The sequence below is a fragment of the Equus przewalskii genome, chromosome 13 (assembly GCF_037783145.1).
Source record: "Equus przewalskii isolate Varuska chromosome 13, EquPr2, whole genome shotgun sequence".
Classification (NCBI taxonomy): domain Eukaryota; kingdom Metazoa; phylum Chordata; class Mammalia; order Perissodactyla; family Equidae; genus Equus; species Equus przewalskii.
In genome coordinates, this window is record NC_091843.1 from 25469670 (window position 1) to 25493113 (window position 23444).

The 23444-nt window shown below is 37.6% G+C and overlaps 1 protein-coding gene across 4 annotated transcripts in view; it reads right to left on the bottom strand.

The window, feature by feature from the left end:
• Nucleotides 1-940: 940 nt before the first annotated feature.
• G3BP1 (G3BP stress granule assembly factor 1) overlaps nucleotides 941-23444 on the bottom strand; it is a 39982-nt gene continuing 17478 nt past the window's right edge. For all 4 annotated transcript variants that reach the window (XM_008523887.2, XM_008523888.2, XM_070570425.1 and 1 more), the window contains exons 2-12: nucleotides 22671-22783; nucleotides 20241-20322; nucleotides 19592-19765; nucleotides 17009-17099; nucleotides 15982-16075; nucleotides 14512-14713; nucleotides 13146-13247; nucleotides 12129-12240; nucleotides 11789-11917; nucleotides 11284-11393; nucleotides 941-8404 (exon numbers count right to left, since the gene is read on the bottom strand). In XM_008523887.2, the coding sequence (XP_008522109.1) occupies nucleotides 8198-8404; nucleotides 11284-11393; nucleotides 11789-11917; nucleotides 12129-12240; nucleotides 13146-13247; nucleotides 14512-14713; nucleotides 15982-16075; nucleotides 17009-17099; nucleotides 19592-19765; nucleotides 20241-20322; nucleotides 22671-22765 (1398 nt within the window). In that variant the 5' untranslated portion in view covers nucleotides 22766-22783 and the 3' untranslated portion in view covers nucleotides 941-8197. The remainder of the gene's footprint in view (nucleotides 8405-11283; nucleotides 11394-11788; nucleotides 11918-12128; nucleotides 12241-13145; nucleotides 13248-14511; nucleotides 14714-15981; nucleotides 16076-17008; nucleotides 17100-19591; nucleotides 19766-20240; nucleotides 20323-22670; nucleotides 22784-23444) is intronic.

The window sequence follows — 23444 nt, forward strand, 5'->3', positions numbered from 1 at the left end:
AACCCCACACTTTGGTTCCTTCTACTGTTAACTATTCAAAGATTATTTTAACCCCTAATAACAGAACAAGGGTACCATGTAATTCTTTAGGTCACAATGCCAGGATTGGCTGTGGAGTCTACTAAGACAACTGCAAGTTATAATTCTGTGATTTCAGTACTTTTGGGAGGGGAGGTAAAAAATATGCTGAGTTAGTTCAGCTACAAAGTGCTTGATCACCCATGATTGAAGAGGTCCAAGATGATTCATGCGTCCGCGTAAGAGACTACAGAAGTCACAAGCCCACACAGCAGTAACCGACAGCTAGCCAAAGCAGAAGAGATTTCTAAGTAGCCTGGGGACATCTTAAACAATTAATTGGCCTGGAAAATTGGGTCAGAATTACTCACAAAACTCCTCGTCCTTTTCCAGGAGAAAACATGACAGTATGTCTTTTATATGGAAATTCCTTTGTATATATGTGTAAACTTGGTATGGCCTTAATGCTGCAGTTAAGGATTTGTCTGGCTACCACCTTAAGCAGCGTGTTAAGCAATCGCTTCCTTAATGTAACATTTTTACTTCTTATTGGACTCTTAACCTTGAACAACCAATTCCCATTTGCCCCTTACTCTTCCCTCTTTTTTGCATGAAATCATAAAAGTTATGGCAGTTATTTTTTGGCTTGTAAAAAAAATCTATTTCTGCGGTTTGAAGATGGAATGTAAAATTTCTGTGATACATGTATATAAAAATATATTTATTGAACCATCCATATACACATATCCATGCTGATTCCAATGGAAAAAAAAATTAAAGTTTTCTGAAATTTTCTCTGTGGTTAACTCAGTTGTTACTATTGAACCAACTTTTTATGTGAGAGAACTTTCGAAGTCTTGCAATTAGCACAGAAAGAAACCTACATATAATCTGGAAAACAACATTTCACTTAACACAAGGCTTTATGTTGTTCATTCAAGAAATATTTATTGATAGGTGCTATGGGAGATACAAAGATGACTCAGACACAGATCCTGCCCCCAAGGAGCTTACAGTCTAGTAGGGGAGATAGAACACACATGTGGAATACATGGTCAGAGCTATGTTTCAGTAAGATGAGTCTAATATTGTGTATAAAGTAGGCTGAGGGTAAAAAGAGGTAAAGGAAGCAGAGAGGCCACTGAAATTCTGTGGGTGAGGAGGACAGAGCTATGAGAGACTGCTGAGGTAGAACTGACAGGACTTAGCTGGAGACTGATGCGGGAGGAAGGAAAAGGGAAGCAGACGGCTTAGACCTGTGGCATGGATGAAGACACGAACTGAAATGGAGTTGTGCAAAACAAAAATTGGCACACAAAATTCTTCTGCATAGAAACAAAGTGCCTGAGACATACTGGGCACAATGAGAAAGGAAGGGCTTATTCCCCAGACTAGGGATGTTAGTACCTCAAAATGACCAGTGACTTCCTCCCTCCTCTGCCCACCCCTCAAAATTTCCAAACAATCCCCTCCACTATGAAATGTCATAGTGCCTGAAATTTATTGAATTAGGTCTTATCTCTAGGCATGCCTCCTTTGTGAGAATGAAAACAGAAACATATTAAGTTATTCAACTCCATATAAGTCACTGTATCTGCTGGCAGAATACAGGGATTAATTCCCCAGTCCTTGCCCTCAGGGAGCTTATGGTCTAATAAGGTAGTAAAATCGATACAGGCCCTTCTAATTCTAGGTTGAAGGGTTAAGTTATGAGCTAGGAGAAAGGTATAAAGTGCTCTAGGAACACAGATTTTAAAAAATGAAGGTTGGGACAGAATCTCAAAGAAGAGGGACAACGAGGGAAGTTAGATAAGAATGAATTTGTTCACTTCAAATTCTGGCCAGATCAACCCCAAAAAAGAAGTTTCCCACTCCTGTTGCAAATCTTTTCTCTCTTAGAGAAAAAAAAAAATGGCTCTTGAACTGGGTCTTGAAAACAATGACTCTGATGGCAGAGATTGGGCAGGGGGGGATGCAGATCCAAGGCTATCTTCAGGAAGAGAAGGCACTTGAAACCACGGAATCAGCAATGCCTGGCTTATTAGAGGAACCATCATAAGTACGTAGTTCAGCATGGCTGGAGCATCACATCCAGGAAGAACGGGAGAAATCACTGGAAAGGAAGATTACGGCCCTGATACATACATGGCGCTGCCAGGCAACGAACAGGATACATGCCTAAGACCAAATCGCTGCCCCTTAGGAGCTTACAGTTATAACAATACAAGGTGGAAAAAGCACCACAATGTACAGAATGCAAAACGCTGAAGGATTTAGGAGAAAATTACAGCTGAGTTTCAGCTATTAACACATTAGGATACCCAATAGCTTTCTGACAGCTAGTAGTAAACCCATCCCTGAGGGGAGCACAAGTTAATGTCCTTAGACAAAAGGCCCTGGTAGAACTGGGCATTAAGTCAGTTCTAACAAAATAGAGAAAACCGGGGTATGAAAACTGAGCCATAGAAGTAACTGGGTAAGCATATAAAATGTGGCTCCTTCCCTTTTCTCCCTACATCCTGACCTGTAACAGCTCTGGCTTCCTACAGTGAACCTAGGACAGACGTGAAGGTGCTCCATGTTACTTCTATGAGCCAATTTGGGACTCTGTACTAATAACCAATTCTCTGAGCCATTTATTCTTTGAAAAATGAAGGGGTTGTACAAATCACCTTAGTCCTTTTCAGCACTAACATTCTATGATTCAAAGAATTCTAGAAGCCTCTCCTGTCTCTTGGTAATAATCAGAACAGGAAGAAAAACTGTAAGGAAATATTCTGGTGTTTCTCACTTAAAATTATGATTTTTCCCCCATAAAAATCACAAATAATTCTTATCCCATCAGCTAAGTTCTACCTCCATTCCACACTTCTTCAAAATCTAACATCTACCTGTATCAATTTATTTTTAACATGATGTGTTCTAAATAATCTACTTAAGTGTGCACTGAATCTTTAAAGAAAAGAAGTCCTTTTCTTCTCCCCTACTTCCTTATGCCAGCTTCTCAGTATAAAATCTTCATTTAAAATGGTCAAATTAGTGTATATACACTCTTCTTAAAAACATTCAAGGATTTAAACCAAATCCAAAGTGGAACAGGTGACATCAAAGCTTGGGGACAGTATCAGTAACAAAAGTGGTTAATTACAGCAATAGTTAAAACTGTTTATATCCAAATTAACAGTCCCTCTATTAGGGACTGTCACAAGATAAGCGTCCCTCTAGTTACTATCAAAAATATAGGCAAACTTCCTATAAGGAAGTTTCTGAAAAATACTTGTTGAATTCAATAGTGAATTTTTGGTAAACATCCCCTTAATTTATTTTTTTAAAAAGCTAAGACAGGGGCCAGCCCCATGGCCGAGTGGTTAAGTTCACGCGCTCCACTTCAGCGGCCCAGGGTTTCGCGGGTTTGGATCCTGGGCCCAAACATGGCACTGCTCATCAAGCCATGCTGAGGCGGCATCCCACATGCCACAACTAGAAGGACCACAACTAAAAATATACAACTACATACCGGGGGTCACTGGGGAGAAAAAGGGAAAAAATAAAATCTTTTTTTAAAAAAAAAAAGGCTAAGACACATTGGGTGGATGCAAGTCCCTTAGAAATCTGTGACACTGGCCACATTTCAAAGTACTAAACATGTATGGATTTCTGTAATTGGCAAGGTCACACAGCTTATGGAAGTAACAGTGGAAATTATTTCCAATACTATTTTCCTCTCACAGGGAACTAAAAAAAGCTACTAGGTTCAACGGAAACTGGAAGAGGGAAGACTGTCCAAGGTTTTCAAACCAAGTCAAATCAAAAAGCCAACCACCTTGACTCTAAGCCAATACATAAGCAAAATCAAAACCAGCACTGGTTAGGGGTTCAGGCCACCTCTGATCAACTTTTTACTCATTCAGGCCATTATGAAAAACTGTTTCATGAAAGCATAAGCAAAGCAGTCTAATTTCAGCATTATCCTGAGCTAGATTCATATCCACTAAAAAGAATGTAAATAAAAGTTTTATCTCACATGTGTGCCACCATTTCTCCTTTAATATAGTCCATTAAGAGTTCACAAGCCTATCTATGGTCCCCAGAACCTAAATACCACAGTAAACAAATACAAATCCCCAAAGTTACTACTACCTTAAAACCAGAAATCCTTATTTCATCATCTAGTGCCACATGGCCATTACTTGATCAGCAACCTTAACCTACAACCTCATCCCAAAGAAGACAGTGCTAAGTTTCTAACAAACCCTTTAAAATTTCTAAAACATTTGTGGAAGACATCCTCTAATTGTCCACTGCCCATTTTTTGCTATATTGAGCAGTTAGCTAGAACCCCATTTGCTTCTTTCACAAGGTTCACAATTGCTAAACTAAAAGGTCAACAATCACCTCACTTGTATGCAGTTCCTACAGAGATGCTTTTTAAGTAGCACAAAAATAAAACTTTAATATAAAAGATATCTTTAGATCAGTAGATTTGACAAATGTAACCATTTACTTAAAAGAAATAAGCCACTCAGTATAAACAATGGTCTAATTTAAACCTCATAGAAAGATTATTTCCATATAGATACTAACAAATTGCTTTGTATAAAGTGCCAAGTTTTCCACTAAATCATTAAACTCTACAGGGTTTTCAAATAAAGGGATGAAGAAAAAGTATCAGAGGACGGCAGTTAGAAGAACAAAACACAACTGCTATAAACTCACCTGGATTATGCTATAATAAAAATATTATCATCCACATCCAGATTTCAAGATTGTACTAAATGTATGATCAAACCAGATAAGAAAATAATCTAAGAACAAGTCATTATTATTGTGTTACCAAATAGTCTGCAAATCAAAAAAAGCCTTGCAAAATCAATGTTTACTTATTTTGTTTACCCTAAAGGAAATGGAGAACAGTAATACTAACCTTGTTCTGAATGTTCTGCAGACTCAGGGCTCTATACTGTAGTAATTTATTATGGTCATGTCCTATTCCACTAATATGACATTCCAATATAAATAGGTAGGCATTATGGTTCTAGGCAAAAAGTACCGGTTTTGGAGGCCAATCTGCGCCTTGGGCTCTGCATGAGCTGGAGGCCTAGCCACTTAATTGCTCTGATGCTGTTTCTTCTTCATCTATTACTTTGGGAAGAATAGCACCTAATCCACAGGATAGCTGTGAAAATTAATTAGCTCTTTAACCTAAAACTAAAGTGCAAGTCAACTAATGCTGTGGTAGTAACCTACTCTTCCAAAACCAAATAACTATTTTTGGATTTTCCATTTCACGGCTCCCCAGCAACAGCACAAAAAGTTGAGAACACAGGAATACAAAAGTAAAGCCCAACTTCACCATAAAAGCAAAACAAAGTACTTATATAAGGCCCAAGATCTATTTATTTTCAACAAGTCTTAAAAGACTAAGACTCCTTGAACCAAACTAATCTTACCTAGCTAAAATACTCATGGGTCGAGGGTTTTAAGCTCAGTAGAAAAGATCTGCATACTGGGTCATTCCTACAGATGGAAGATTGTATTTTAAAAACTGAAGAGGTTGAATGTGATGAGCTGATGCTGCCTATAGAAAATCTTTCCCTGACCTATTTTATTTACACTTTCTACTAGTGTGAATATAGGTATCTCTAGGGTATCATGTTTAGTCCATCAGCAGTAACGTAAACAATGAAATCTGGACTCTTAATAGTGTTAACAGCGATGCTAAATTCTATTTATAAAGTCCAATGCTATTTAAAACTCCACAATCATCCCAATTCTGATGACGTGAAATTACAGAGGCAAACTTCTGTTTTCTGAGATTATGCAGTAACTCCTTGCAACAAGTTAGAAACACATCTAGCATATTCCTACTACCTCTCCAAATTTTTTTTAAAAACCACACAATTGGTACAAATACCGAAGAGTGAGATAACTAATTACTTGCAGTAAATGTTACTATAATTCCTGAAAGAGATTTCCACTTGCTGATTCGTTTACTTCATTTATCTGAGACTATTTCCAAGGAAGGAGCCTCCACTCCAGCTGTCCTAGTCCCCCGCTCTGCCCACCATGCATGCAGGAGAGACTATCTGCGCACTCAATGGAGTTGCTTCATTTTTACAGGAATGAAAAATGTAACCCCTCAACTCCCCTCAAAAATCTCCCACATTTCCAAACGTCCTCCAGGACATAATGACAGCCCCAAGCTGAGAATACCTGCACCCAGTTAGTGCCCTTTCAACCTCCGAGTAGGAAGGACTCCTATTCTGAAATGTACGGTTTAGTATCCCCTTGTGAAAAATGACTTTTAGGTTATCCATAATTTATGGCCTTACAGTTACTGCAACTTAAACTGCTTTCAAAAATAACTCAGGCTAAGTTTTTTTCTTTCCACTACTTGCTTAATATAAGCTACAAAAGTACAAGCTGAATTTCTTCCAATTATCACTGGCCTGGGACAAATGAAGTGGCTACCAAATAGTTATTTAAACTGACTCAAAAACAGCCACGTGACTCAGTTATGTAAGTGTCTTATGTGAAAGAGATGTTGCCAATTTTCAAATCTTTGAAGTACTGAGGACCAACTGATAACATCAAACTTCATTTTAGTTTAAGACTACACCCATAAGCAAACCTAGAGTTTCCCAGTAACAGTAAAACATTCCTATTCCTACTCATATACTATCCTCGAACAACAGTCCTAAAGATGAACACTGTTAAGAAGAAAATAAATAAGTTAAATTTGACAATCTCGTTGCCCGTCAGCTAGTAATGACAAGTTATCACACAAAGGCTTGCTTCACAAATGTGTAATCAAAACCTTCACCCATCTCACACACGGCACTCAACAAAAAACATACTATGTAAAACGAGTATTAGTCTATATCGCCAGATGAAATTTTCTTCCAGAAATATTTTAATAAAAATTGGCCATTTCCAAGAATCGCCCCACTGCATACCCTACATCAGTAAGAGAACCATAACAAAATAGAAAATTTACCAAATGGTTATGATTCAAAGAACAAAAAACTAGCAGAAACTAAAGCACATAAGCAAAGTCCAAGATTAAAGTCGCATTCCTTCTTCTGGACTATGATTAGGATTCTTAATAGACAGCAAAACTAAAAGTTAATACAAATGCTGAACTATGTAGGTCAAAGGACTGCTACAGAAGCATGTGTCCTCACAGCCATTCCAGTCTGAGACTCAGTTTCAGAGCAAGGCATAACACATGAACAAAAGACACACAGGTGAAAGAGGAACTCCACAATTCCAACATACTCTGAACCTGATACAACAAATCTAGACTTGTTTTTTTTATTGTTTTTCTTTAAACAATTGCAAGAGTGGAATCAAAGATAAATAGAAGGCACAACAGTTTTTTGCTCTGGTTTTGTATTATTCAGATTTGGGGATTTTTTTTGTTTTTTTGTTTTTTTACAAATACAAATTAAACATGAAAGAACTCTACTTCAAAAAAATCTAACAGTTCAAGAAAAGCATATCAGTTGCATTCTAGACATTTAAAACCTATCTCGCAATTTAAATTTCGATGGTAAAAACAGTAGGTTTTAGAATTGTTTTGTGATCACATAGCAGACGAGAAAAACTCTAGTAACACCTTTTATTCAGTTTTCAACCATACCACTGAGAATCAAAATTGTCAATTTTTCCAATGGCAATTTCTCCACACCAGAAGGTAGTCATGACTTTCAAAGAAACAATTTCGGTTTTTCCTGACTTCAAAATGTTTATCAAATCCTGTTTTTCTCACAGGCTTTTGAAACACGTAGAAAATAAGTAAGAAATATTCCAATGAATGAAACATACCAAATGTCAGTAATAAGCAAAACACATTCCTTTGGGGAAATGGCTGTTAAAAAGAAAAATCCAGTCTGTATAATGCCAAGTAAAGCAAGGAAATTCAGTCTTTTTTTTCTTCTTTAAAAATCCGTTTTTTTCTAAAATATCATTCCACAAAATTGGAAGTGAAGGACTAAAAGGTGAGGAGAGGGCAGGGAGGGGGAGGGAGCACACCACAAAAAGTAAAATTGTACAAACATAAGCAGTTTATAACAGACTAGGGGATCATACTCCAAGACACCAAAGGCTGGCTGAAGAAATTCACCATTCTGCAGGAGCTGGGGTTTGTCCTGCTGTGCGAAGATCGGTGAAGAGCAATTCACTGCCTTGGAGCAAGTGCCCTTCCCACTCCAAATCCTGGTTTCTGCACCATGCCTCCACGGGGAGGGCCTCTCATTCCACCACCCAGCCCACCTCGAGGGCCTCCAGGTCCCCGCAGGCGGTTATCCCGACGATCCCCTTCCCGGGCAGCTCGAGTCTTCTTCTCTTCCACGTTCAGACGGACCTCACCTCTGAACATGATGGGCTGGAAGAATCAAGGTGAGCAGACTTACACAGTGCTTATGGGCTGATGACTATCCAAAATCAAACAAAGCTCTTACAAAGAACCAGCAGCATACAAACCAGCTACGTTCTCAGAGTTCGGCTTTTGTTTTGAACTGAGAACACATAATCTCCCCCAATAACAAATACATGGAGAGGCTAATTCAAAAAAGTCAATTTAAATAGCACAGCAGCATAAGTAACTCATTTGTACTTATTAAAGCAAATCTTATTTTCCCATGAAATTACATAGAATATAAATAACAACAGCCACCTTCTCCATGGATTTGAAGTCTTAGAATAAAACCCCATCACCATCTAGTGTAGAAAGATTGTGCTGCATATATTTATGCCAAGTACATACACATCTCAAAAACATCATTATTTCATCTAAATATAACTTTAACAAAATGCCATTTGCCTTAGTAGAATGTTGGAAAATACTGAAGATAATAAAGATAAGATATCTTAGTGAAAGCAAAAGAGATACAACCACACTAAGTCTTGGGCCTTCTTTTCACCCGATAGAGCTAAAGTAGAAAACACAGGGTTACTCAAGATTCCAACGAATTTGATTTACGCTCCCCTCACTGGCACTCACTGGTTTTCTAACTGAAATTTTTTTTTAAATAAATATCTAACAGCACTTACTATACAGAGAAGTGTTCTGTATACTACACATTTATCATCTCATTTAACCTTCACAATGACCTCCCTGGGGGTTATTATTACACCTATTTTAAAGACCAGCAAACTCAGGGCCAAGGAGGTTAAGGAACTTACCCCACGCTCACAAGGCTAGTGAGTGACGGAAAAGGAACATAAACCAAGGCTTCCTGACTGGGAAGTGTAAGCTCTGAACCACTGCGCCACACCACAGCATGTCAAACACCATGGTTCTCAGTCTTACAATAAGCTACTTCTGAACTGATAAAAACTACCGTGGGGAGTAGGGACACTCCTACCAATACAGCGTGATGCAGGAAAGGCAAGCTACACGTCAAGTTCCCAAAATACAAGGGAGTGATCTGAAAGTTTCCAAGCGGAGAGGGCTCTTTTGAGCTCTAATTCTAAGATATATTTTAAATTCTGATTAAATATGTATTTATATCAGTACACTTATAAATATTTAACACAACATAAATATCATAAATAATTATATATTTTTTATATACACACTATATAAATCACTTCACACACATTAATCTGAAGCACTGTTCCAGGCAGTGTTCTAGATACAATGGAAAAAACGAAACCCTACTAAAGTCTGAAAGATAAGGGGAGAGAGGGTGGGGCTGGGTATGTTTTAAAAGGTAGTTACGGAAGACATCTCTGAGAAGTCATGAGAAGGGTAGAAGCAATCTGAATGAAAAATGGTACCAGACATATTCCCAGTCCCTTTCGGAGGAAATTCACCTCCAACAATTCTCATGCATAAAGATGACATGGCTCACCCACATGCATTGCATGAAACACCCCCTTATCTTGGACAATTCACCAGGAAGCCAGTTATCAGGTCTGCCCTCGTTTGGCTCATTGGGACTATCATACCCTCAAAGGAAGTATGAATTCAATGCTACACCAAAAGCTTGGCCACTGGACCTATTGCATGATGGATTTTTCCACAAAGCCTACTGGACATCTCTGGGTTTGGTATTCTGTGACCTCGTGAAATAAGCCACTTTCCTCTCCTCATTTGTCAATGTTTTGCAGGAGATGCTTCACAAAAATAGTGGTCAAACAGTTTGAAAGATACTGCCCATCTGCAGATTAAGGCTCACATGATGTTAGGACCACAACAATGAAAATTTGCAATATCCTCTAACATTCTGGAGAACATCAGAGGTTCTGGAAAACCTCTGGCAAATAATGATCTACAACATTTCTAGTCTAATCACCTGGTCAGTAAAATGTGTAGTTTTAATTTGCAGAGACTGAAAGCAGATTAGTGGTTGCCAGGGGCTGGGGAGAGAAGATACAGGGAGGGACAGCTTAACGGGTAAAGGGCTTTCTTTTGAGGAAAATGTTTTATAACTAATAGGTGATGGTTGCACAACAAAGTGTATTAGATGCCAATGAACTGTACACTTTAAAATGGTTAATTTTGTTACGTGAATTTCACCTCAATTTTTTTAAAAAGTGAGGTTCTAAAAATCCAACACCCATCTCAGTAAATTAACAATATTTATACCTTTGTTCTTCTCTTCTACTACTACTGCTGCTGCTGCTGCTGCTGCTGCTGCTACCACTGCTACTACAGAAAGTGTTTTTGCTAATCAAAGATGTGAGGGAAGGGAAGAGTTCTGTAGGAACCACACAGTAGTAAGATTCCGATTTTACAAATCCCTCTATCATTAGAAAGTACTCATGTTTGTAAGAGTACTGTTAATAAAAGTTGTTCCAGGCAGGGAGACTCCAAACCCAGACAACTTACATAGCAAAAGGAGAAGCTCCTCACAGTTATATCTCAGACAACAGTTATATACCAGGACTGCCCAAGGTAAAACTGACTCTCTAAGTTATCTTAGCTAAAAGGAACATCGTATTTCATCTTCTACACCAGAAGCCCCCACCACGGAAAGGAATTTGTATAAATCTCAGTGCACTGGTAACTATTAGTTATTTCATTCTCATCACTCACTTATTCAAAAACTATGTTATTCAGACAGAAGTTTTGTTTCGCTAAAGTCCCAAGCAGGTCTTTTAATAATAACAGTCAAACATGATGGAATTTATTATCAAAACATGTTGCAATAAATTACACTTTACATATAAGAAAACACAGTTATAAGGATGAACAGATTCAGAGAACCAAGACACACACACTCTAAAAAAAAAAAATCAAGATGAAAAACTGCTTACCCTGTTGCTAAGGACCTTCTGAACAGGCTCAGAATCATCAAACACAACAAAACCAAAGTTGGGTAATTTCCCACCACTGTTAATGCGCAGCTCCACCACATTCCCATAATCTGCAAGTGAAACAAATTCTCAAATAACTTAATAAAACATTCCCTTTAAATATTACGCACGCAGTATCGAATACAATAACCACTAGTCACACATGGCTACAGAGCACTTGAAATGTGGTAGTCCAGAAGAAGATGTGCCATTAAGTGTAAAATATACACAGGATTTCAAAGACTTGGTATAAAAAAATGTAAAATATCTCTTATACATTTTTACATGTTGAAATGATAATGTTTTCGGACACACTGAGTTAAATAAATTATTAAAGTTAAATTCTTTAGTTACTGTTTAAAATGTGATTACTAGAAAACTTGAAATTATACATTTGGTTCCTCTTCTATTTCCACTAGACAGCGCTGCCTTAGATGAATCTAGTGTTTAAAACTCAATAACCTACTTTGAAAGAAATCTTTAAGCTCCGATTTGTCCACCTCATGAGGCAGGTTGCCAATGAAGAGCTGGTGACTGTCAGGGTGTCTCACAATTCTTCGGGGTTCAACATCACCTTGCTCACCAGCCTCACGGACTTAAGAAGAAACAAAAACAGCAATGAAACACAGAAAGACGACATCTTGCAGTGACTGGTCCATGCAATAGTTTTCTCTTCATCCCAAATACAGGTAATTCTATCAACTCTACAATATTTTTTGTTTAAGTACACAAACAACTGCCCCCAAAATACAAGCTCTCACCTCAAAATCCCCCAAACTACAGAAGTGACCCTTCTGAGCTCTTACTTGGTCTAGGTCCCCTCTGGGGAGGAATATTTATTCGTTGTTCTCGCACTCTTTGATCCCTCTGAGGCCTCTGTGGTGGAATCTGAGATTCAGGCTTAGACTCCGGACGAGGCTGAAAAATATATGTTAACTTTTGTGTAAAAACAAAGCAAGCTTACCTTTTTTCTTGTAAAGTTTCTTAGCTAACAATAAAGTTTAAACTAGAAAATGACAATTCTCTCACAAAAAAAAAATCATTAAAAACCACTTTGGGGGGCTGGCCTGGTAGTGGTTAAGTTCGTGCGCTCTGCTTCAGCGGCCTGGGGTTCACAGGTTCGCATCCCAGGCGCAGACCTACACACCACTCATCAAGCCATGCTGTGGTGGCATCCCACATACAAAATAGAAGAAGATTGGTGCCGATGTTAGCTCAGGGACAATCCACCTCACAAAACAACAAAAACAAACAGAAAATGACTTTTGGGGCTTAACCTAGTGGTTAAGCTCAGTGCAGTCCACTTAGCAGCCCAGATTTGGATCCCAGGCACAGACTTACACCACTTGTCTGTTAGCAGCCATGCTGTGGCAGTGGCCCACTTAAAAAAGAAAAAAAGGAGGGGCTGGCCCCGTGGCCGAGTGGTTAAGTTCCAGCGCTCCGCTGCAGGCGGCCCAGTGTTTCGTTGGTTCGAATCCTGGGCGCGGACATGGCACTGCTCATCAGACCACGCTGAGGCAGCGTCCCACATGCCACAACTAGAAGGACCCACAACTAAGACTATACAACTATGTACCGGGGGGCTTTGGGGATAAAAAGGAAAAAAATAAAATCTTTTAAAAAAAAAAAAAGAAAAAAAAGAGGAAGACTGGCAAAGGATGTTAGCTCAGGATGAATCTTCCTCAGCAAACAAAAGAAACACCACTTTGTACCCTTCTCCTCTGCCCTATATACCAGTTCCCCCATTCTCTAAACCTCTGTGAAACAACATTATATGAAATACAGGTAAATTTGCTAATATACAAGCTTAAGTAGAAACTCACCTGTGAAGCTGGTACTTTAACAACATGAGGTGGTATCCCAGTAACTGGAACAGCTCCACTGGGTGGAAGGTTCTTACTGGTCACAGATGCCCAAGAATATGTCTAAGGGAACACCACCAACATTAGTTGATTACACCATACATCAAAACAATATAAAAGCTATTAGCTTTTGATTTCTTGTACATAATATATGCATCCCATTTTCATAAATAGGATGGAGCTTACAAGTATCTTGAGATTCCCTTTTCCCCTACTTACAAATTTAGTGCTAATATCCCTTAGGACTAATCATCAAGTACCAGCAAAGTATGAGATGCTTAGCATCTAAGAAGCTACTGTTACTCAATCTCAAGTTTATAAATCAAAGAAAATTCTCTCTCCTCAAAAACCAGCTCTTCCTACGTTTCCCCTAATCTATGATGCAAAGATCAACCCAGTTACACTAACTTCACAATTATCCTGAACATTTTTTCAATCCTTATCAAAATCACCAAATCCTGTTATTTGCCTCTTAATTATCTTCTTTCCATCTCCACTGCCACGACCCTAATCCAAGATAGCTTCTCTCACCAGGATTACCATAATAGCCACCTAACTGGCCATCCATTCTCAATCCAGCCAACGTACTTTTCCACCTGCAAGCTAATGTCATTGCACCATTTCCTTCCTATTCACCTACTAGCTGCCAGAGACCAAGACCCCCATCTGCTTTACCTAGAGTTCCCAAATCTAGAACAATGCCTAGGACACAGGCACTTGATTCAGCTGTTAAACAAATAACCATGTAAGAACCCTGCCCCCATAAAGACAGCACCAAAACATACTACTTCAGGAGCATCAACTGTAAAGGTCGTGAGTTCTGTTAACATCATCCTGACATGACTGAGGAAGAGTAACTGAAAAGCTTCAAACTTTTGAAATCAGGTATTCTAACTGGAAAAGCAGTTATATTTCAGCAGTTCTATCAGATTTCATAGAAAAAGGCAGGAAAGTCTGTTGTGCTATGTTATTTCTTTTTAAAGATACATTATCACTTGTTTGTTACAACAAGCATCTAGTAATTTGCAATTTGAAAGATGAAAGATTAAAAAGATGAGGGGTTGCTGATATGGTGATAAAATAGCACCTGAAATTTCTAGTCTAAAAGTTTTAAAGTTTTCTTAGAGGGAAAAAAAGTTACTTTTGATATTATAACGCAATACACATCTTACTTCTCATCCAAGGCCTGGCTCAATATGTAAAAAATTTCCCCAAACCACCAATATAAAAATACACCTGCAAAAGTCAACCAAACAATAATAAAGGAGAAGAGAGATTTTTCAAAAATAAACTAGAAATAGAACAAACATGAGAACATGTTGCATACCCTCAAGTCTTCCTGCACTGTCTGAGCTATGTCTGCAGGTGCTGGAGAAGAACTCTTCTGAGCATCCTCAGGAACAGTTTCTTCCAATACGGGCTCAGACTTTTCCTCTTGAATTTCCGATACAGGCTCTTGCTCCGGCTCTGGTTCAGGATCAGGTTCTGGTTCAGCAACAGGTTCCTCTAAATGTTCTTCTAAGTCATTGCTTTCACAGGAAAATTTGAGAAGTATCATTCTGCTTCCATTGACTTACCAAGAAATTCCCAAGTACCTATTAACTATAGAGACCTGAACCCAAAAACAGCTCCCTTCCTCCAAAGAAGATCTAAGAATTACACATCTGAGTATTAAAAGAAGATATTTTAGAAAAGCACTCAATAAGCAAACCTTAACTGCAGTCAGATTTGGTAAATTTTGATAAGCAATAGCATCAAAATAGATTAAAAGGAACCAAACCATTGTTTCTCAGTTAGAATCCTCAAACCATTACAATTTACCTATCACTTATCACAAAACTCTAATAGGCTGTGGGGAGGGAGAAAAGGAGAGTTGTTCAAAAGGTATAGTTTCAGTTCCACAAGACGAAAGTTCTAGAGATCTGTTGCATAACTATTTGTGCACTTAAAAATGGTTAAGAAGGTAAGTTTTATGTTATGCGGTTTTTACCACCAAAAAAACCTCGCATAATAAATAAAAATACATAAGACATTTTGGAGAAAGAAGACATTAGTTAAGATTCTTAAACTTCCACATAAATCACAGAACGTTTCTCAAAGCTGCAGGTGTTTTTCCCCCTGGAATTCTAATTCGGTAGGTTTGTGGCGGGACAATAAATCTTCATTTTCAACCAGCAACTCAGGTGAGTAATGTGGTTAACTCATCAATACACCTTGACAAACATTTGAGAACATCCTTTAGGCACTGAACATTAACGTTAAGGGTATCACACGGCAACAAAAAAATATTATTTTCTATTCCTATCAAACACATTTCTGTTCCAGCTGCAGATAAAAAAAAAAAAAGCCAAAGATACAATCACACATTCATTAATTAACGCAGACAATAAAATTCTTATTCCTGCTTAACTCATGTCTGAATTTCTATCAATTTTGCCTGATCTCTCAATAAGTCCTTGTACACTTTATCTTCCCCCCAAAGCACTTAATGCAATGCCGTGATGTGCTAAATACTTGGTAAGAAACCCCAAATCTATTTTTAACTTCCGCCAAGAGAAAAACTAAACCAAAAAGCAACTGATGATAGTATTTAAGTAGTCCTCATAGTGCACTCTATATTAAATAAGCTATATATTTTTGTTAGCTCAGGAATACCAAAGCAAAACCTTTCTTCTGGGAAATCATCATTATTTTCTGAGGTGATTCTGATAATATACGACTACCATTCAACAAAGGGAAAGACTAGACAACCAAAATTCTCATGCAGCTCTGGACAGACGAACAAAGTTTTCCTTACCTGACAGTCTGATCATAGAAAGTTCCAGAGTCATCAGGTACCACCTCAGGTGTCTGCTGTCTCTCTTCAGGTTCCTCTACTTCTTCCTCTGATTCTAAGTGAGAAAAGAAATTTAAAGTAATTTGTGTTTACTTCACAAATATATTCACTTTCATAATGTTCATCATGATCAAAAAGGCAAAATAAAAGCACGCATATATAAAAAATAAAGAAAACAGGGCAATTTAGTAAAATCATGGGATAGGCTTCAAGGACAGAATTAAGGCTACTGCAGTGTTTGGGTTAAGAACGTGGAGTCTGAGGTCATACTGTCAGTAATCCAATACAGGCTCTACCATCTAACTAACTATATGACATCCAGCAAACTCCTTCTCTGCATCCCAGTGCTCTAATCGATTAACTGGAAACAGTACCTCAAAAGAACTTATCTATAAGGCTGTTGTATTACATAGTTATACAAAGCACTTAGAATCTTCTCAGCCAGATTAAAAACACTGAAATACCAACAACTATTTGTTTAGAGACAACTTTCCTTGGGTCTCTCGTGTTTCTGCACATCTTACAATTGAGGCAATGGCATCCCTTTGTTCCAGACTATCTTTTAAGAACGTTTGTATACAGCAAATTGCCTTGGAAAATAGTGTCTCCCTCTAAAGCAAAGGGCAGATTTATAAAAGATTTAGGTTCCCTAAACTTAGGGTTCCCCACTCTTGTAATGCACCCCACTTCAGTGCAGATATCATCTGGACTTGTTCAATGGGGTACTATGGTAACTGCGGCAAAAATGCCACTATTGTTGCTGTGAGGAATAACCCTCTACTGACTGAGGAGTTTTGTCTTCTACCAATATTGATGAAGCCGGCTAACCTGTTAGCTTAAAGTAGGTTAAAAATTTAGACCCTCCATATGTCTTAACAATTAGAAATTATTAATGCAGAACACAGAGTATAATGAAAACATTCAAGAAACCCATATTCTCTTCAGGTCAATCTGGTGCCATCAATAAAAATTTACACAAGTAACTTACCCTCCTGAGGCTCAGTGACAAAGCCACCAAAGACCTCATCTTGGTATCTGAAGATATCATTGTGAACGTAGAACTTATTTGCAACAGAGCCCTGCAACACCAACAAAGTTTTCATTTATTCAGCAGACTCTTAAAAAGCCAAACCACTTGACACCAGAGACTCTCAACTGGGGGCAACACTACACCCCTCTCCCCAGAGACATTTGGCAATTTCAATTTTCACATCAGGGAATGCAACTGACAACTACTGAGTAGAGAGCAGAGATGCTGCTAAACACCATACAATGCACAGGACAGCCAGCCACAACAAAGAATTATTTGGCCAAAAATGTTAACAGCACCAAGATGGAAAAACCCTGCTCTACATTATGGCGTTAAAAACTACACTCAAATATATTGCTTGCTTAAAATACCACCAGAGGGATACCTAAAAATTGATAAAGCTCTAAGTATGTAAGACTCCACACCTCAAATCATTTCTTGAATAATACATACCTATTGCCAACTGCAATAGATATTTAAAATTCCCTTGAGCCAGCCCTAATGGCCTAGCAGTCCAAGTTCAGTGCACTCTTATTTCAGTTGCCTGGGTTTGGTCCTAGGCACAGAACAACACCACTTGTCTGTCAGTAGCCACGCTCTTGCAGCAGCTCACATAGAAGAACACGAAGGACTTAGAACCAGAATATACAACTATGTGCTGAGGCTTTAGCAAGGAAAAAAAAATAAATTAAATAAAAATAAATTCCCTAAATCTGTATCCAAGCACAGAAGGGCAATGTAGCTGAAAAGGGGTGCCTACTGAAGCATAAGACACACCTGAGTCTAAATCCAACCATGTCATTTAGTAGTTATTCAATTTCTAAGGCTGTTTCCTTATCTTTAAAAGCAGGGATACCAACATATACCTTAGAGCTTTGACTATTAAATGAGACAGTTTACGTAACACTGCATTATACCAAGGTAACGTTAGATTCTTCTCTTTAAAGGAAAAAAAGAACTATAAGTAACCTTATAATTGGCAATTCTATCCCACATGATTCCTTGCGTATTTAGAAGACCATCACTAGTTTTATGCTGCAGATAATCTAAGCTTTGCTCTAAAAATCATGACTAAAGTAACTTCACGTAATTTTTCAAATCGACAATCAAGCAATTTTATATTCTAACAGTAAAATCATAGGGGTTTTAGATACACTATCCTAAACAGCAAGTTATCTTAAGAGTAATGCTAGAGAAAACATTTAATCAGCAAGACCTTATTGAGCCACGTTTAGACGCTTACAGCTAGGCTTCCTGACTTTTTTCAATCTGGACGAGTCAAGAAGACAGTCCAAATGCAATTATTCAACATAAACCTGTGGTCCTTTCAGGATAAGCATGATAACTACGAAGAACCAGGGCCCCCTGAAGAAACAGCGGACTCCAGAATGGGGCTGGGGCAGGGGCAGGGGCAGAGATAGCTGGGGCAGGACAAGAGGAGCCTGAATCGTCTTGTGCCAGAAAGTTACAAAAGTGCTCAAAAACTAAAAAGAAAACACAGAAGCCAGCTGGAAGGGGTTCACAATTACCAGATCTGGGACATTTTAGACATCAGTATAAAGTTAGTAATGAATTAAATCCACTAAATAATCAAAGACTCCATGAGTGATAATAGATAGGAGAAAGCAAAGTCCTTTACAGCAGAATACCAACTAATAAACACAGAATGATAGAAATAGATAATCACCACCTGTAACCATCAGAGTAGCAGCTGATTCTGGCAAGAAACATCAAAGAATGCCAAAACTAGTCAAGTTTGATGAAGAACAAAATATGTGCATAGTCTCAAAAAATCACCCACGATTTACTTACTAATAAGAAAAGGAAAAATACTAACTTTACAGTGGCAAAACCTGGTAACCATCACCTTAAGTAAGTGATCAAAGTTAACATCACTAGTAACAGGACTAAATGACATCTAGTGCCTCCATAGTGTGAGACACTGAAAGACACACACGCGTGTAGAACCCGCCTAATCACAAGGAAATATAAGACAGTTCACACTGCAGTGCTCCACAAAGCAACTTGAGTGCTCTTCAAAAACACCAACGCCGGGAAAACAAAAGACTAAGGAATTACTGCAGAGTAAAAGAGACTAAAGAGACGTAACTGCTATAAGCATTGTATAATCTTGGATTGAATCTTGAACCGGGGGAAAAAATTACTATGAAGGACATTATTTGGACAATTATCAAAATTTAAATATAGACTGTAGAGTGATAACTGTTATACCGATACTTCTTGAATTTGGTTAACTGCACCATGGCTGTGGAAGATAATTCCTTATTCTTAGGAAACGATCACTTAAGTATTTGAGGACGACTAGGCATGATGTCTCCAACTTCCTTTCAAACAGTTTAGAATTATAAATGATAGACAAATAAAAAAAGAATTATAAACGTGTAAAAAATGTTGATAGTGGCTCTAGGTAAGGAGTATGTGGGAGTTACTGTGCTATTCCAACTTTTCTGTAAGTTTCAAATTTCAAAATGAACAATTTTTATAGATATGCACAACGTTTCACTGTTTTTTCCTTCATACCTCAGGAGCAAGGACAAATGTCTGCATGAATCTCCTCAAAGCCTGGTTGTTGTTAGAGAGCAACCCCATCACCTGGACCACCACACCATCATTCAGAGTGGCATGAGCATCAACATGGCGAATCTTAGTGTGGCAATTGGTGAAGTTTTGTGACATCACTTTCCTATGGATTTCCTAGGAAATTGAGACAAGAATTAATGCCCTAAAATTTATACAACCTCCAACAAAAAAAACTTTCTAACACAACACAGGTAAAGAGAATTTGCATGTTTAAATTACAAACTACAAAGACCCTACTCCAATTTGTCTTAATACAGTACATTTCCAGAGACTACCTTGAGCCTTTTAAAATAATTGTCCTGAATTAACATATACCTAAGAAATGTGTACAACAGATCTTCCCCATACAAAAACCAGTTATCTCCTAACATAAAACAACTTCCGAATACAGAAGAAAAAATGAGCAAATGTGGTATCATAAACTTCTCAATGATTATATTAATCAAATAGTTACTGAATATCTCAATTTCTAAAAAGTTGAGAAATTTGATCTTTAAATATCAGTAAATCTATTAAGGACATATCCCACTCAATTTTATGGGTTATTTTCTAGCTGCTTAACAGCCTACATAAAGCTTGGTACGCTTACTTTCTGTCCATAGACCGCATCCGCAGGCTTCCCATTTGAATCCAATCCCCCATGGACATAAGAAGAGTTCTTTCCATAAAATCTGTAAAGAGGAAGATAACTTGCTTGTTATCATCAAGTACCCTCAGACCACGTACTTATTTTTCATGTCTGGAACCTATCTGCCTCCCCGGCAGACTCTCGGAGGCAGGAATATGTTTTTCCATCTTTGTATGTAATCACACATCCAGCCCCTACATGTCAGTCAACATTTGCTGAATGGGAATGGAGTTGGTCAACGAGACAGAACACTTATTTTTACAAGTCACAAGTCTCAGGTCTCAGGGTAGGATGATCACGCTGGGAAGGATCTTGTAGTTCACGTCAGATGACCATTTAAAAATAAAACAGAAGTTCCTGTTTTCACTCAAGAAAACAGGCAGTTTTGACACAGATGAGGATATCTATACTCTTCATAGACTTGGAGAGTCCTTTTATATCTGAGAATGCACGTGAAGAACTCCCTTAAAAACGCAGTAACTCATGCAAGTGGGTTTTAGGAGCAGTCTTTAACAATTTTTGCTGGCACATAAGAGCTTCAGACTTTAATACTCCATAGCTTTAATTCATCTATATCCTCAACACCTTTGTTTTCACTACAATAATATTAGATTGGGAAAGCCACACACACACACCAGAAACGCTCCAATCCAGGGATAACCACTATTAGGATACCGTGATATCTGTACTCCAGATAAACAATTTTTCACAAGTGAGCCCATACACGTCATTCTACATCCTGATTCTGCCTGTGCCCCCTAAAAAGGGGACAGATCTAGACCCAAGAGAAGCCCAAGTCTACGTTTCAACTTTCAAAGTTATTAAAAGGGCTCCACGTCAGCCAGTGAATCAGTTCACTGCTGGCTAAGCCACTTTTCATTGCATCTAAGATGTACCTCAGAGATGAAATGTAAAAAACCTTTTTTCACGTTTTGATTTAGAATCAATAAATAATATTGACAATAAATATATTAATGCATTTGGTTGGTTTCTTTCAATTCCCACTTTTTTTTTTTGAGTGGCACCTGAGCTAACAACTGTTGCCAATCTTCTTTTTTTTTTTCCCTGCTTTTTCTTCCCAAATCCCCCCAGTGCGTAGTTGTATATTTTAGTTGTGGGTCCTTGTAGTTGTGACATGTGGGACGCCACCTCAGCATGGCCAGATGAGCGGTGCCATGTCCGCGCCCAGTATGTGAACCAGCGAAACCCTGGGCAGCCAAATCAGAGCATGAGAACTTAACCACTCGGCCACGGGGCCGGTTCCCCACTCCTTTTTAAATTCCAAATTTATCTAAGGGCAGAGAATAAAATTTTTACATAAAACTCAACAAAAAGGAAAAGAAAAATAATTTGGAGGTTTGTTCTATCACTTAATAGTCATGTGAATACCAGCAAACTTTTAACCCCTTGCATCTTCATCTGCAAAACGAAGTTAACTCTCCTATAATACCTTACTAACAGGTTTTTGTAAAGAGTAAGAGGAAACAGGTGAAAGTGTTTAGGAAATTGTAAAACCTTAAAAAAGAGATTTTCCATTTTTAGAGCAACAGGACTCAAGACGAATTTACAAAATTTTCTTTCTTACCTAATAATCATGTCTTACCCAATAAACAAGCCAGTCAAAGTATAGAGGCAAAAAATAGTTCTGGTCCAGCAAATACATATTTTGGAATTTCTAAAAAATTATTCTAATAAGTCCATATAAATAGACTTAAGAGTTTTGTATAATGCAGCATTGTTTCTAAGAGGAAATGAGAGCAACGTATGCATCATTAGGAGACTAAATAAAGTATACTATCTCTCTCTATAAAACAAAAACTTTGTTGATACTAAAATTAATGTGATATATGTACCACTCTCATAAGAGCCTGATTATCAAGTAAAAAAGCTAAAAGACAGTATATTAAAATTTTTTACATATAAATAGAAAAACTGTTAGCATGGTTTTACTAGAGACTTCCATGTTTATTTCATACATCTGTTTTAATTGACAACAAACGTGCCATTTTTACTAAAAAGATATCCCAATTTTTTAAAGCATATCAACACAAAAGTATGTTATTACAGTTTTAACAATCTTGAATCTTCACTATCTTCTTACTTAATAATTCATGATTCTCCAAAAACAAAAAACAAATGTATGATTACACATTACATTTTCAGGCATTATTTTTCTAATAATGTATAAGCTTAGGTAACAATCTAATTTTTTAATAATATGTGTTTAAATTATTATATAATTTTAACAGCCATCATTTACTGGTACCTAGGTACAAAGCACTATTATGCAACAATCCTACAAGGTGTGTGATGAATAAAAGAACGTCAAGGATAAGTACTCACACACTAAAAACAGCATTAGATGATGCAGGAGGGAAAAAAAAGTCTTACCTGTGTAGCATGTCTGGGGCCTGGTTCAGCAGCGTGTAATACTGCCTCACAAATTCCCGCCCGACCAGCAGGGGACTAGGCTTCTCCATCACCATTGCTTTGGTCAATTCAACCTGACGGGAAAAAGAAAAACCAAATGTGTTCAACCTGAAAGACAAAGAACAAGGGGAGAAAGTGGCAGGGAAGAAGACTGAATCACTTACTAAAACCAACTCAAAGGAAGATAAGATCATTTCAGCAGTTCTTGGTTTTAAAAAGAAATACACATTATAAGAACAAACAAAACCTACAGAGACCAGGTGAGATTTTATACATTTAAACTGACTGCATCAGATGAACAGTAGGAAAAAAATCACTACGAAGAATCAATTCATCATTATTCCCAACATTCAATTTTCTTAAACCAAAATAAGAACCTCCAAGTATTTCTAATACGCATCCTACCATAATTTTCCTAAGTTACTAAACCCAATTAAGAGTGTTCCAGCTGTAAGATTACAAACGTATCTTTATTTACAATACTAGATTCAAGGGTGATAATCAAACAAAAAAATATAGCTTTGACATACAGGTACATACTATCACATTTTTAGTCAAACTAAATCAGAGAAATTTTAATATCTTTAAAAAAGAAACCACAAAAACTAACAATTCTAAATATGCTTAGTTTATTTCATATAGGGACCAAAAAGAATCTGAAAATAAAATGGGTACACGTTAACAAATAAGACGTTTTTACTCAACAAATAATCCCTACCACCTCAAAATTATCAA